At 34.8% G+C, this 16,269-nt stretch overlaps 1 protein-coding gene across 1 annotated transcript in view; it reads right to left on the reverse strand.

Annotated features, from left to right (window-relative positions):
* The window catches only part of LOC143254248 (chromodomain-helicase-DNA-binding protein 4-like), an 82,213-nt gene extending 66,853 nt beyond the window's left edge, over positions 1–15,360 (reverse strand). The window contains 2 exon segments of the mRNA XM_076509103.1: positions 1,930–2,210; positions 15,163–15,360. Coding sequence (XP_076365218.1) covers positions 1,930–2,014 — 85 coding nt within the window. The 5' untranslated portion in view covers positions 2,015–2,210; positions 15,163–15,360.
* Between the last annotated feature and the right edge of the window lie 909 nt (positions 15,361–16,269).

Here is a 16,269-nt window from a genome sequence, read left to right on the forward strand (position 1 = left end):
TTTGGGCAATACATTAATTTGACAAAATTTTGTTTTCACAATTGATCTTTTAGGAATCAATCATGAAACTTTTAATAGGTGCATATATTTCTATAATTTAATGTATTAATTAGCATGTTTATAGATCATCTGTATTTTATTGCATCACTGTACTTGAATACAAGAATTTATGTGACCAACCAAAAGCATATTTACCCCCACCTTGATATGCATTTTTTTTGGTAACTATTCTTTTCATTGTTTTATAATAAAGTTTTAAAATTATGAGATGAAACAACAAAAAAACATCGTCTGTAGTCCTACTTCATCTAAAGACATTAGAGACTTGTACATGTATTACAGTTATATTCATTGCATTTTTATATCCAAAACATTGTGTGTAAACATCCTTATTCTTGTAATATGATTGTTATGTTTAACTACATTACAAGTTAAAGAACTAAGGTTTTTGTTACAGTTCATAGGCCTTTCTCAAAATAAACAGTTTAAACTTGCTTTTTCTCCCTAATACAATTTTAAAGACTTTCCTTAGTTTATAATTAAAAAACTGAACAGTTATCTACTTTAAGAACTTAAAAAAAGAGATGTTTTTGACATAATGAATGAAAAAAATCTATTAAAAGAAGTTTCATCAAACTAAATTTGGTAACATTGTTACCATCAGCAAAGCTGTATTTATACCAAAAAAAAAAACGTTTTTCACACTTATATTGTACCACAATGTGCCTGAGAAGAAGTTATAATTATTAATCATTTATTTATTCTACAAAACAATGGTGTGCATTTAAAACAGTTCTGAAACTGATTTTATTTAAAATTTTGTGATAAATCACCCTCTGGTAGATCATTCATTCCTATACGATTTATTTGTTTATACAGTATGTTTAAAACACACTGTGAACATTATATATATATTTTTAACATTTAAGTGTAAACCCTTAGTCTTACTACGTTAATATTAAACAATTTCCTTCACCAGCCAGAAAGAATTTTTTTTTTTTACATTTTATGGTTTAATCTTAATATACTTTATTCCAAAACATATATACACACACACACACACACACACATGTAAAGGAGCATCGTATCTAAACTATTACCAATTCTAAACTTAAGATGACGGCTTTCTGGTGTAAGGATAGCAGCCTATTGGTTCGTTGGATAGTTCATCTGCTTAATCGATGAAAAGTTTTTAAAAAATCTTATCATCCAGTATCTCAGAAATAAATAGGCACCCCCTACTGCTAAGAATAGGTTCAACCCAAGCCTCATTCTGGCGAGACTTGCCGCGCCACTTTAGTATGCTAATAAGTTATACTTATCTATATAGTTACCCGATTATCCTTCAATGTCAAATAAACTAATTATAAAGTGTCTCGTATTCCAATACTTGTACGCTAATACATTACATTGGAAATATTAATTTCGTATTTCAGTTCAGGTTTCATAAATAACCGCGAAAAATCAAAACAAAATCCATGTGATTAACGATAAACACCGGTCAAACTCTAAAAACAGTCCGAGACAGGCTCTTATTCTTAAGTTTACACTATTATAAAGTCTCACTCTTAAGCCCTTCTTAGACGAGTTACAGTAACATTACGAAAACCAAAACCTGAAGTACTCTTCACATCATGTTATTTTGATATAATCACAAAACTTTACCTCAGACGATAAACTTTTTGAAATTAATAATAATTTCAGTTTATATCTATGTATATTAGATTCCTTATTCAACCACAATAAGGCGTCGATTTTTTGCAGCATATAAACTCCAGACAAACGACGGACGAAGACGTTTGCACGCTCTACGACGGAAACCCCAACTAATACGAGTCACTGGGCCCGCGCCACGAAACAGGTAAGACTATAGTACCTCACAAAACTATTGACAAGTACAGACAGTTATTTACGTGAAATTTTACAAACCTGCCAATGAGTCTTCTGCTTCTTCCGTACCGCCTTCGGACTGATCTTCTGACAGATCTTCTTCTCTCTTGGACGGTGTAGGCATTTAAAATGGAATAAACTTCACATCAACTTGACACACGATATCGGAAGTAAGTCTTCAAATTTGATATCTGTACGCTAAATCCTCACCCCCCACGACAATACAAGGAAAAGGCTCACGCGCATGCGCTTGTCGACGTAAGACACTTACTGACATCCCATAATAGTTTCTCCTGGGGGTCCGGTAAGAGTCACGTGCCCTATGAATGTGAATAATGATTTAAACTGAATGAATAACAATTTAAAACTGGATTTTTTTATTGCCTTATACTGATATACATGCGCTTAATAACAAAAAAACAAACAAAAACTGTTAATAACGTAAAAACTAGACATGAATCATTCTAAAGATAACTAATTTCAACGGCTTTGGTAGTTTTCTATTCCTTCTGTTTATATATTGTTAGACGGACCCTTCCTTAATGTTATTGATTTTCTGCAGTTATATCAAAAAATATCGAAAGCACTGCAGTTCAATCAGATGCAACAGATATATACCTTAATCTATTTTAAAATGCAAAGTTGAAAAATGCGTATTGAAACATTTGAAATAATAATGCAATCATCTTTCACATAAACATCAGTATTATATTTTTTTAAAAATGCAAACATAATCATTCACGTTTGGGGTGGGGTGATGAGGCTTTTAACTGAAACCTAAAAAAAAGAAACTAAGTATAAGATGAAACTTTTGAGGGTAAAATGAAATGAGATATACAGAACAACTGTGTTTATTGTATTGGTAGGAAAACCTTAAATGTAGAAGATATATAAAAATTAAAAAAAAAATCAAATGTAATACGCAGTAGTTTGAATTGAAACCAGTGAAATATTCCATTTTAAACACAGAGTGTTAGTGTACATATTTGCATACACACACATGTATATGTATATATATATATGTTTAAGAATAAACAACTGTAATTTTCCGCAGACGTTGCATATTTGTGCTGCACGGAAACTAATCTACTCAATCACATACTTAGTATCACCACACTAATCCCCTGTGAATTTTACGATAAATAACTTTCCCCAGGTGGTGGTACCTTATTCTTTTTTCTTTTTTTTTTTACTTTGGAGAGCAGTCATCTCCCCAGAACTGTCAGTAAGACGTTGTGGGCTCGAGCACCCACATCTGGTTCACCTAACTTCTAATTATTTGGATGACTTCATTAAAGTCTTCATGTGAGACTGCCGAAGTTGGTTTAAGATTGGTAGACGGTCCATCCCCACCGCAATACTTCTGTAGTCACCTTCAAATCCCAGTACACATTTTTTTCCCACATACTCTGAGAATCGTTTTCATTTAAGAAAAGTCTCCAATTTAATTTTATTTGCACTTGTTTTTGTTCATTTATTTGTTGTTCTTGTTTGATACTAAACACAAAGCTACAGAAATTGTCTATTTGTGCTCTGCCTATCACGGGAATCGAAACCCAGTATTTAGCAGTATAAGTCCGTAGACATACAACTGTGCCACTGGAGGGGGCATATATGTATATATAATTATCCTTTTCTGAGACGTCAAGTAGATTTTCTCGGCCTTTCTGTGCTCTTTGTCTTAAATACGTGTATATAATTACCTATTTTTTATTGACTTAATGTAGTAATATTGTCAGTTGCCTCCAATATGTAAACTTCTTTGAAACATTGAAGTTTTTTTTTTATTTTACGAGAAAAAACAACAACAACAAAGTTTGTCTTGTATACCAATTAATGTAAGTTACGTAACATTTGTAGCGTCCAAGGATATTCTTATCCAACAGTTATAGTAACTTTCCTTACCATAAATTTCTAGTCTTCGTGTGGGATGTAATATATTTCTTAGCAATTTGATACTTAGACCGTTATGTCAAAATAATGGCTTTTTTTTCCTATTGGTTTTAAATGAGCTTTGTATATTATTTCTGATGTTGATTGGTTAACTTACATAAAGATGTTTTCATGGATTAATGGAGATATCCCATGTTCGAGGACGGCATTCGAACCCGCAATATTCGGTCAAGTGCTATAACCATCAGGCTATTCCAAGTCTAATTAATAAAGATTGAAAGTGTTGTTTTTTTAATCAGCAAAGCTACATCGAGCTATCTGCTGAGCCCACCGAGGGGAATCGCACCCCTGATTTTAGCGTTGTAACTCCGTAGACTTACCGCTGTACTAGCGGGGGGCTGATTGATAGAAGGGAAAAGCTCAAACACTATTAGTTTAACGCTGAGCAAAATATAGGAATATAACAAAAATGTTAGAGCAATGAGAGATAGCTAGTTTTGCTCGAAGCTGTAGTGTTTTAGCTGGTTATTTATCGTATTTCTTAAAAAGTAGTACTCTATGTATATAAATAATTTTGTGGCCAAAGACTTTTATCGCTTTTAATCTCTGTGTTTGTTGTTGTTATTTTTTATCTTTACGTGAAAATTCGGAACTCTACTGAGTATGTTAAATGCCTAATCTTACTTGAATGTGATCAAGGTTTATAATGAGATTAGAGAGATATGTTACTTGAAAATAATATCTCTCAAGTGAAATAAATGTTTTTAAGCCTAAAATGAAACACTCCTCCCGCACATATATTTATACGCAGACGATCTACTTACTCAGTCACCGGCATTAGGGGCTTTGTACGTGAAAGATATTATAATAATGGCACATTTATCAAGTCGCGATTTCCAACTTTGTGGTTCATACGTTTTAGTTTTGCCCGGCATGGCCAAGCGTGTTAAGGCGTGCGACTCGCAATCTGAGGTTCGTGGGTTCGCATCCCCGTCGCGCCAAATATGCTCGCCCTTTCAGCCGTGGGGCGTTATAATGTACGATCAATCCCTCTATTCGTTGGTAAAAGAGTGGCCTAAGAGTTGGCAGTGAATTGTGATGACTAGCTGCCTTCCCTCTAGTCTTACACTGCTAAATTAGGGACGGCTAGCACAGATAGCCCTCTAGTAGCTTTGTGCGAAATAAAAAAAAAAAAAAAAAAAAAAAACGTTTTAGTTTAAATAAAATTTGAGAAATGTTTTATAACAATATAAATATTCAGGGTGGCCCGTAAGTCCCTACCCATCCATATATCTTATGTATCCAGTGCATCTGTGTGCTGTCACCAGTGTGCTTGCGCTCATGTACCAACGTACTTTTCATAATACGCTCTTCAAGTGTAAATGGGCTAACATCGGCCATATCTCTCTGAAAAAAATAAACAACTTTATAATACATGCGTACTTGAATATAACATAATAACATATGGATGGGTAGGGTCTTACGGGCCACTCTGTATATAATCTAAAGTTCTGAACGTAAAAGCACTATTATGTGATTTATTAAAAACACACATAAAAAATGTCATACAGTAAGTTTTATATAATGGGTGAGTATTCGCAGTAACACAATGAAACAAGCTTCATAATTCGCCATGCATATAAAGTGATACGTAACCGAGTTATATTCAAACAACTACATTGTTTTTTCAAACCTTATAACCAACCATAAAATGTTAAAAGGTGTATTTGTCGTTTCGTGCGAACTTCGATAAAATACGGATTTCTGGGTGACGTAGTAAGTTATCTTTGTCTCAAAATTTACGAATTTTTGTGCGTCGAAGGTTCATCAATTTAGACGAGTAAAAATATGTATTATTGGGGTTTTTGTTTCCTTTTTATTTTGCTTAAGAAAAACTGTTGTCGCTTTCAGCAAAAGTACCTAGCTTTAAAAAAGCTGAGGAAAGTTGTTAAAAGACTGAGAGAGAAGCGAACGATAAAAAGTACAAATAATGAATCACGTTGTAAATAAGTTAGAGGTACTGTAGCCAAGATTTCCTTATACTCAATACTTTACTGCTTTGAATACAAACACCAGTCTCACAAGCAAGAATATAACAAAAATCTACTAAGCCAACAATTAAACTTTATCAGCGCTGGAGACCACGGGGCAGCTAATTAGACGTCGTACATATGTAACACACGAGTTCACGAACACATAACCAATATAGGCTTGTTTTTTGTTAACTTCATTGTAACGGTTATTTTTTGACTTACGTGAGGCGGAGATATTTTATCATATTATTTTTTTTATACTATGCCAGAGCTTACCGGGCATATCTCAACCAAAATGTGTATCTAAAAACTATGGGGAATATCCTATGGGGTTTTTAATTCAACTCTATTAAGCTTGTTGGTTAATTATTTACAGCCTATCGAGTCAATCTCAAACAATCTTAGCAGATTGACGCTTTAGACATTGTTGAATATACTAAATAAATTAAAGTAAAGGTATGAAGGTTGCTGGGCTGTTTCTCAAACAATTATTCTTTGACTCATGGTCAGTTAGATGTATGGTGTTCGAGAGTGCGACTACCTCAAAATCGCTATTTGTTAAAAGAAAACTGCAAATGTTATTTATGACGAAATTTCGTTATAAGTTTAAATTTTTGAAATAAAGTTTATGTTCAAGTTATTACTTCGAAATATGTAACTGTTTGTTTCTGAATTTTGCGCAAAGCTACATGAAGGCTATCTGCGCTAGCCGTCTCTAATTTAGCAGTGCAAGACTAGAGGGAAGGTCGCTAGTCATCACCACCCACCGCCAACTATTGGGCCACTCTTTTACCAACGAATAGTGGGATTGACCAGCACATCATAACGCCCCCACGGCTGAAAGGGCGAGCATGTTTGATGCGAAGGGGATTCGAAATCACGATCTTCAGATTACGAGTCGAACGCCTTAACCCACCTGCCCATCCGGGCCAAACTGTTGTTAACTTAAATTGTTTTAAGTTTTAAACATTATTTGTTTCCGGTGGTTGTTGTTAAGATAACAGATAAGTAATTATACAATGAGGATAAATGAACAGACGGCTGTTATGTTCACTTACGTTTATAGAATAACCACCAAACCTGTCAAACTTGTGATACAACTTGCTTTATCCTGCACCGGTTATGAAGTTGCCAAAATGAATAATTTTGTTTACACGCCCAAAAAGAGTGAAAGGACATGTGATATTACAAATTCCAGTTGTTGTTTTTGTCATGCTGTTTCATGAATATCTTTAATCAGAGGTTTTAACGAGAAACGACCGCGTCGCGCTAAACATGCTCGCCCTCCCAGCCGTGGGGGTGTATAATGTGACGGTCAATCCCACTATTCGTTGGTAAAAGAGTAGCCCAAGAGTTGGCGGTGGGTGGTGATGACTAGCTGCCTTCCCTCTAGTCTTACACTGCTAAATTAGGGACGGCTAGCACAGATAGCCCTCGAGTAGCTTTGTGCGAAATTCCAAACAAACAAACAATAATGAGAAACGGAAATTTTTCAGTGTTTTATTTCAGATATTTTGTTTTAAGCCGTTTAACTCAAAAATGAAAAGGTTTATACAGACTCCAAACTAAATATATGATTATTTGCATAGGTTGCAGAACAAATTTATTTTTTATTTCTATTTTTGAGTGACCATTGAATTCAAAACCAAAACAGCGACTTTCTATTAATAATTATACAAAAGTCTTCATTTCATGTTAAAATAAGCACTCCGCTACCCGGTCAGAATTGAGGAACATGTCTCCTCCCTCACTCCCCCGTTTCCATTGACTGCGATTATTTGTTTCCGGTGGTTATTGTTAAGATAACAGATAAGTAATTATACAATGAGGATAAATGAACAGACGGCTGTAATGTTCACTTACGTTTATAGAATAACCACCAAACCTGTCAAACTTGTGATACAACTTGCTTTATCCTGCACCGGTTATGAAGTTGCCAAAATGAATAATTGTGTAGAAAAAAAATGAACTATTTTAAATAAATGCGAGAGTTTATTTCAGTAACAAAAAAAAAAAGATTGTAAAATAGCGTTTTTGTATTTTTTTTTAATAGGGTTGTCTGACAAAGATTCGATGGTTTACGTTTATCATTTTATTTTTTCGCGCTAGTAGTAGTAATGTTTTCTCTATTTTTTAATCGTAAAGAAACAACTGTATTCTTCATTACCACTTAATTCATTACGAAGAAGCGACATATATAAAAGTGTTTTACAAATAATCAGTGGATAAATTATGTTTGTCGTAAATTAGTGTTTCATTTCATTGGATGCATTGCGATACCTTTTCAACAATATCGCTACATGATCAAATCATAAGAAATCATTTTACAAACGTTCTTGGGAATTATCTGCATATACTAAACGTGAAGGTCGCGGGATGGAAGCTCGTCATTGAAGATATTCACTCGTTCAGCCGTGAGGGTGTTATGAAGTTACGATAAATTTCACTATTTGTTTGTTTGTTTGTTTATTTTTTTAATTTCGAGGGCTATCTGCGCTAGCCGTCCCTAATTTCGCTGTGTAAGACTGGAGGGAAGACAGCTAGTCATCACCACCATGCCAGGCCATTTCACTATATCTTGGTAAAGAGTTGGCGGTGGGTAGTGTTGACTAGCTGCTTTCCTTCTAGTCTGTCAGATTAAAATTAGGACAGCAATCACAGCTAGTCCTCGTGTAGCTTTTCGCGAAATTTTACAAACGAGAAAGACGAAAACATTTATTAGAGTTAATCTACTAACCCATTATTCAGTTATTTAAAAAGACATTTTCTGTTTGGGTGATACTTGATGCTTTGAAAAAATAATCACCGAGATTTTATTAGAAAATAAAATATTTTTATTAGATGTTGACAACACCAACTACTGATTTTTATCGGTGACCTCTTTCTTTCTTATTCGTGTAGTCAAATTCTTGAAGTGTTATAAAATAACAAGACGTGTGTACCAGATCTACTTATTACAGCACGCCATGAACTTTATATTACGTAAGAAAACGTGGCAGTTAAGATCTTCACACCAAAAGGGCTTTGGCGTGTTATTACACATTTCAATTGGAGAAAAAAGTAATTTTCATAAAGTAATATTTAAAAAAACAAAACAAAAACAATGATCTTGTACTGTGATCTTAACTTACAACGAATCACAATCGTTCAATATTTCTTGACTTATCAATGATTTACCTTTCTATTTTTCTTAGCCCCTTACGTTGAGTGGTGTAACAAGCAGAACACTCATATTTACTTGCAATTTACTCATGATATAATACACGGATCCTTCCGCGTATAAAAACAAGGTGTTTGTTTAAGAGTTCCGAGACCGTTGTTTTTTTTTCTTCTCGATGATAATGACTTCAGTAGCAATACAAAAATTATACCGTTAATATTGGTTTCGATAATGGCGATAGCCATTTATAATTTATAAATTATAAATAACTTCTGATCAAAGCAGGCAACCTGCGAAGTTAATAATTATGACGGTAAATAACATAAGTAACTTAGTATATCAATTTTACGAGGTGTATACTTATAAAATAAAAATAAAATGCGTTCACTTATTGGTTTGGTATCTTCATTATTATTGATATTTGGCGTTATTAATAATGCAAATTGGTTTAAAAATATTTCAGAAATTGCCGTCACCAACAACAAAAATCGAGTGTAACAGGTGGACAATTGTCTAAAACAGAAAATTAATAAAAGTGTTCATAATAATTTTACTGTCAATATAATCGCCTATCTTTGAGGCTTTTTAAAAAGAAAATGCATTTCATAACAAAGGGCCTAATAGTGACACATCGGTATGATTGCGAACTCACACCGCTAGAAATCGAGTTTCGATAACCGTGGTGGGCATAGGTAGTCCATTGTGTAGCTTCATGCTTAATTCCAAACAAACAAATCTTAAAGGAACTGAAGCTTTGTATGTGTTACATTGTCTTATCTGTATTATAAAAAGTGTTAGCAGATTTGAAACGTTTGTGTGTATTTTCTTATAGCAAAGGCACATCGGGCTATCTGCTGAGCCCACCGAGGGGAATCGAACCCCTGATTTTAGCGTTGTAAATCCGGAGACATACCGCTGTACTAGCGGGGGACAATTTGAAACGTTCAATTAGATTGATTATAATTCGTAATGATTTGGTTTGTTTTGAATTTCGCGCAAAGCTACAAAAGGGCTATCTGCGCTAGCCGTCCCTGATTTAGCAGTGTAAGACTAGAGTGAAGGCAGCTAGTCATCACCACCCACCGCCAACTCTTGGGCTACTCTTTTACCAACGAATAGTGGGATTATCCGTCACATATAACGCTCCCCACGGCTGAAAGGGCGAGTATGTTTGATGTGATGTAGATAACTAGTGATGGGAGACTATAGAAGGTTATTAATTAAATAAAATAAAAGTTACAAGTCCTCATGAAAATATCGGACTTTGAATTTTGTTGTTATCGCGAATAATATAAATGCGATTCAACTTTACATTTGGTATATGTATTTTTGGGGCACTCTGTAATACAAATGTCTGCGAAATCCGAGGAATTAAACCTTTAAGAAAAACTTCACAATTCTGCAGCGAAAAAAACCAAAAAAACACGACATAATAAGGAGTAGTGAGTTCTTATAAATCTGAACAACTTGAAGCGTTATCGTACATGTTTACTGGAAATTGTGGCCTATTGTTCACGTACCGTTATATAGGTATCTGCTGATGAATAATGAATTCATGGAATCCGCCAGGGAAGGTGTTTCAATTATGCCTAAGGCAATACAATACCTAAAGCCAGTCCTTCCAGTTATAATTAAAAGTTTAAAAAAATTAGAATTTTTACGTTAAGATCACAAACATAGAATTTTCATTTTTTTTTTGGGGGGAGAAGGCACATTGCCATTTTCCCTATTAGTATTACTGGTGTCATTTCCACTGGTGTCGTAGTTTTTCCTTGATGTGTCTAGACAACATCTTAATGTGTCTCGTTTGGATTGCAGACATGGTTTATACATTAAGGGATTAATAAATAATGTCCTGAACAATTGTATAAATATTTGGGGGGGAGGGGTTCCAGGGCCGTTATATAGTGGGGGACAAATAGGTATAAACCACAGTCGTTCCCCGATTAAGAGAAGAAAAACTTATCAAAAACAAAATTTCTCATTGAAAAACACACGTTGCAACTGTATCAATACAACAACGACGATTTCAGTCGTTTGGTATAAATTTATTGCTTTGTAAGTTTTTATTAACACGTTCCTACAGCCTGTTCTTTGAGAAATAATTTATCAGTCATTTCGTTAGCTTGTTTATTTTTAATTTCGCGCAAAGCTACACGAGAACTATCTGCAATAGCCGTCCTTAATTTACAGTGCAAGACTAGAGGGAAGGCAGCTAGTCATCACCTATCACAGCCAACTCTTTTACCAACAAATAGTGGGATTGACCGTCACATTATAACGCTCCCACGGCTAAAGGGGCGAGCATGTTTGGTGCGACGGGGATTCGAACCCGGTCTCAGATTACCAGTCGATCACCTTAACCACCTGGCCTTGTTAAACCAAGTCATTTAGTTAAAAAAAACAGTAGTTGCCAGTACTTGACATTTATCATAAAAAAGTATTCGTCATTGTTCTATATTTATTGTAAATATCAGAATTAGTATTTTGTATATTACCAACTCATCGCTTATGTTTTGTTCAATGCCTGCCGCTAGGGCAGCGGCAAGTTTACGAATATAGAGCACTGACGTCCGGCATCCGATTTCCTGCGGTGGACACAGGGGTATTGCACTGTATTTAATTGTTTGTGAAGCCTCGTTCTAAGGGCTACATACAAAACCGTGCTTTTACAAGTCTATATTCCGGTCCTTGAGAGATCTATTTATACATACGAGTTACTTACTCAATCAAGTTATTATGAGGATATTAAATTTACCAATAAGAGAGTTTGTATTGTAGCAGGTTGTCTTATGCACATATTTAATCTAGTGTCATAAATAAGTGTGGTGTGTTTGGTGTTTAATGGTATGAAGCATGAGAAAATATTGTTCTTACACTGCATAATAAATGAAAATATAGGCATGTAGTAGGCACACAAAATTGAAAAAAAATTCAATGTTCAAGAGCTGTAAACAAAAACAATTACTCTAAATATGTTTTGTATGGAAATTAAAACTTTAATTAAAATAAAGTACAAAAAACGTTTTGACCTTCTTAGGTCATAATCAGGTTAACTCTCTGAATCAGCCATTTTTAGAATATATATGCAAAAACGGCTCATTTGGGTTGAGAAAATATTTTACGTAGAAGAGCGAACTATATTTTCTCAACCCAAACGAGCCGTTTTTGTATATATATTTCTGTACAAGTGGGTTTTCTCGACATCACTAATCACTTTTCGAATACATTTTTACTTCATGTGGGTTTCTCGTTATCACGAAAAACGTCATTAATGAAGAGAAAAGGGTAACGCTCAGGAAAACGGTTCTGTTTGAAATTCACTATTATTATAAATACCATTTGTGAGAAGTTTAAAACTTTATACAAAAAATATAAAGTCTAATTTTGACAGTACTGTCATTTCTTGATGATTTCCTTCTTACGACGTCTTGTGATGCAGACATTCGTCTCAATTTTTCAATAAACATGAACTCCCCACGCTGAGCAAGAAAGACGTGACGAAGTATATGTAATCGTGCACTTTCGTACGAATGCAACCAGACACAAGTGAAACAACGCGCATGACAAGAAAGCTCAGAACGTCGTTTATTCGGTCTTTTCGTTCCAATCTTTTTTATAGGTTGGTAAAATGATTGTTAAAATAATTTCTTTGAGCTTTGTACTACATGTATTATATACTAAATGGAACTAGACTGTTTATATTTTGGTTTTAAACGCGATTGAAATGGTATATGTACAACTGTACTCGTCACAAATATCACGACAAGCAAGAGCTAGCTTGAAAATAACAATTTCACATGCATAAATATTATTAAACAATGCGTAAACGAAACATGCAAAGTCGAACTTATTCGGTGTAGTTTGTAATTGTATCATGTACAACAACATAATAACCAGTATTTGTAAAGTTGTAATGACTGTAAATAATTATTTTGGATTACGGTTTCGTGAATCAGATTTTTCTACTGAGAAAATTAGGCTAAAAATGAACAGTTTATATACACACGTATGCATAGATACGCGAAATACGGCCTACAAAAGCAAAACAAAAACTAAAGGGCGTGGATGACGTACATAGAACTTATAAAGATTAATCACATCTCCCACCTACACATTCTGCGAAACAAAATTGGAATATTGGTTTATGAAAAAAGAATGATACTCAAAATATTTTAAAATTACAAACGCAAGGTAGGGAAATTCATCCATAATAAACTTTATTAAGGTTAGTCACGCCTTAGGCCCAAGTAATATTGGGAATAACAACAATAAAAAAAACTATTGTTATTATTTTTTAAAATCTGTAATATCACGTTATGTAGGGAAAACTAAATACGGGTAGCGTGTGTGTGTTTTCATTTAGCAAAGCCGCCTCGGGCTATCTGCTGAGTCCACCGAGGGGAATCGAACCCCTGATTTTAGCGTTGTAAATCCGTAGACTTACCGCTGTACTAGCAGGGGACAAAATACGGGTAGCAAAATAATAAAAAAGACAGCAAACACAAGTCTACAAATAAACAAAATTTACAATATAGTGGTTATGTTTGTGCTTTTCTTACTGTCCACCTAACTTTATTGTTATGATCACAGTGGCTTTATTGATATTTCGCAAAGGACAAGAGCAGGAAAAATAATGTCATACCGCACTTTCATGTCAGATAGAGGTCTTAGTTCGGTATCCCATAATCCTTAACCTACCTACGTCAAATATTTACTCGTTTCTTTTGAAAAAAAGAAACACTGAGCTATCTCCTTTGTCCAAAATGGGGTGAATTGAATCCCAGATACAGCATCGTAAGTCCATAGGCTTACCGCTATCTTCCCGAATACTTTTCTAAATAACATACAGTAGAAAGATAACCCCCAATGTATACAAGCATAGTTACTAGTTACACTCAGAAATTTTATAATTGGGCTCGTACATTCTCACTGTACCTTGTAATTGTTAGTTTATTTTTCTTATATTTGAGACTTGTCTGTGCAAAAGTTCACAACCAGTTAAATATTATTTATTCAATTGAGAAAAACCTAAACACATTTTATGATCCTGTTTGCACTTTATTCCCAACCCCTGGTGAGTCAATGATTAACTATGTATTTACATAACGAATTTTCTGAAATTCCTTTAGGTGAATATAACGAAAAATCAAATCATATAACTTTGTGTTAAAGCAAACAACAACAAAAAATCCCATACCTTAGCTTTTATTTGCACAACAAATTGATTGGCTTAATACCAGGTCAGTGAGTACTTCCCTCTTTAAGCTAGGACTAACCACTTGGATACCTGGGATAGGACTCAATTTGTGAATGTTTCAAAGCTGCCCCGTAACAATTGGCAAGAGCTTCGAGAATAAATGCGGAACCGCATTTTACATGGGAGTAGACACTGTATGGAAACCCGTAAGTTCAACAAGTGTTGCATCTGTCGTATTTAAACTGGCCTCGTGAGCCCTTGTGTTAAACGGAAGGCCCTATCGGTACTGGAAAAAGCAGGTTTGGTTTGGTTTTTGAATTTCGCACAAAGCTACTCGAGGGCTATCTTTGCTAGCCGTCCCTAATTTTGCGGTGTAAGACTAGAGGGAAGGCAGCTAGTGATCACCACCCACTCTTTTACCAACGAATAGTGGGATTGATCGTCACAGTTATACTATAACACCCCCACGGCTGAAAGGGGCGAGCATGTCTGGCGCGACGGGGATGCGAACCCGCGACCCTCGGGTTACGAGTCGCACGCTTTAACGCGCTTGGCCATGGAAAAAGCAGATAAAGGTGGTTACCGTAATATATACTTTTTCTTTAGTTGATATGACGAAACAACTTACCCAGAAACTGGCATGTAAGATACAATAAACTAAACGTTTTCTATAGTAACGTTTCATAAAGGTTTCTTACTTAAAATACTATTTAGCTGTAAATTTAAGGTTATCTTAACGTAATTTTTATGCTTTGACCAGTTACTTCTTCTGTGTCGTAGTTTGCTTTTTATTCAATATTTTACAGACATCATAATAATTTTTCATACATTAATAACAACTGACTAAATTAAGGTAATTTAATGTTCACGTGACCACAAATGAGACACAGGGAAGGTTGGTTTGATTTTGGGACTTATTTTCTGACCGACATCTAGCAACCTTGTATATAAATATCGGTGTCACCTCTTAAGATGACTTGACCTACCTCATGGAGTGGACACAAAAGGAGGATAAAACTTGTCCGAGAAAGTTGTTGCTGTACGTAAGGTTTACCCAAGCAAAGCACTGATAAATATTTACGAGCTTTCACCACCAATCTACACGTGTAGATGAAGAACACGTACACGAAAATTTAGAAACATTACTTGAATATATTTCACTACAAATATAAACCTGCTATGAAAAGATGGTTTCATAGCATCCCCACCTCCGCAAGTAAAATAGAGGATTAGTAGCAGTAGGTTTACATTAAAATGGTGTTTTTGTAAAGCCAGAGTATATACAATACTAGAAATAATCAAGGAAATACACAGGCAATAAACATTCGAATCACAACTAAGTTATCAATTTATCATTACAACAATATGTGACAAAGGAAAGTTCAAAAGAAAAACAAGTTACACAATTCATTAGTATTACATTTTAAACAGAATAATACCTTGTTTTGTTTTAAATTTTTTCAAAGCTACACGAGGGTTATCTGCACTAGTTCTGCCTAATTTGGCAGTGAAAGACAAAAGGGATGGCAGCTAAATCATCAACACCCACTGCAACTTTTGAGATACTCTTTTACCAATAAATAGTAATTCTCACTTTAGGTTAAAAGGAAGGCCATGTATCATGAGGTTGGGGTTTGAACCTGTGACCCAAAGATTGTGAGTCAAGTGCCCCAAATACCTGGTTATGCTTGTTTCAAGTGTCCAGTATTATTCTCTACAACCCAACCAAGTTGTTTTCTGATTCATCTCCTCAGTTTATATACAAGACTATATACACAGCCTTAATAATATTCATACTGGGACTCTTTGTTGGCCAACCCATGGATGGGAGTGTTCCACTGGCCTATTTTAAATAATTCTTCTAGGCACAGCTTCCCCACATTACCTTTGTTGCTTGGGATCATTCTTCTATAAGATAGATCCCTGTCCAACAAGTCTGCAGGTATGACATGACGGATGAACATTATATGATACCTATCAGCAGTTAAAGTGCCATCAATTTTGTACAGATTGCCAATACTATTGACGTAGATTTGAACCACACATCAACTGGTCTCACAGCATGCTTCACTGTAGATATATGTTGATCCGGA

The sequence above is a fragment of the Tachypleus tridentatus genome, chromosome 6, assembly GCF_004210375.1.
Source record: "Tachypleus tridentatus isolate NWPU-2018 chromosome 6, ASM421037v1, whole genome shotgun sequence".
Classification (NCBI taxonomy): Eukaryota; Metazoa; Arthropoda; class Merostomata; order Xiphosura; family Limulidae; genus Tachypleus; species Tachypleus tridentatus.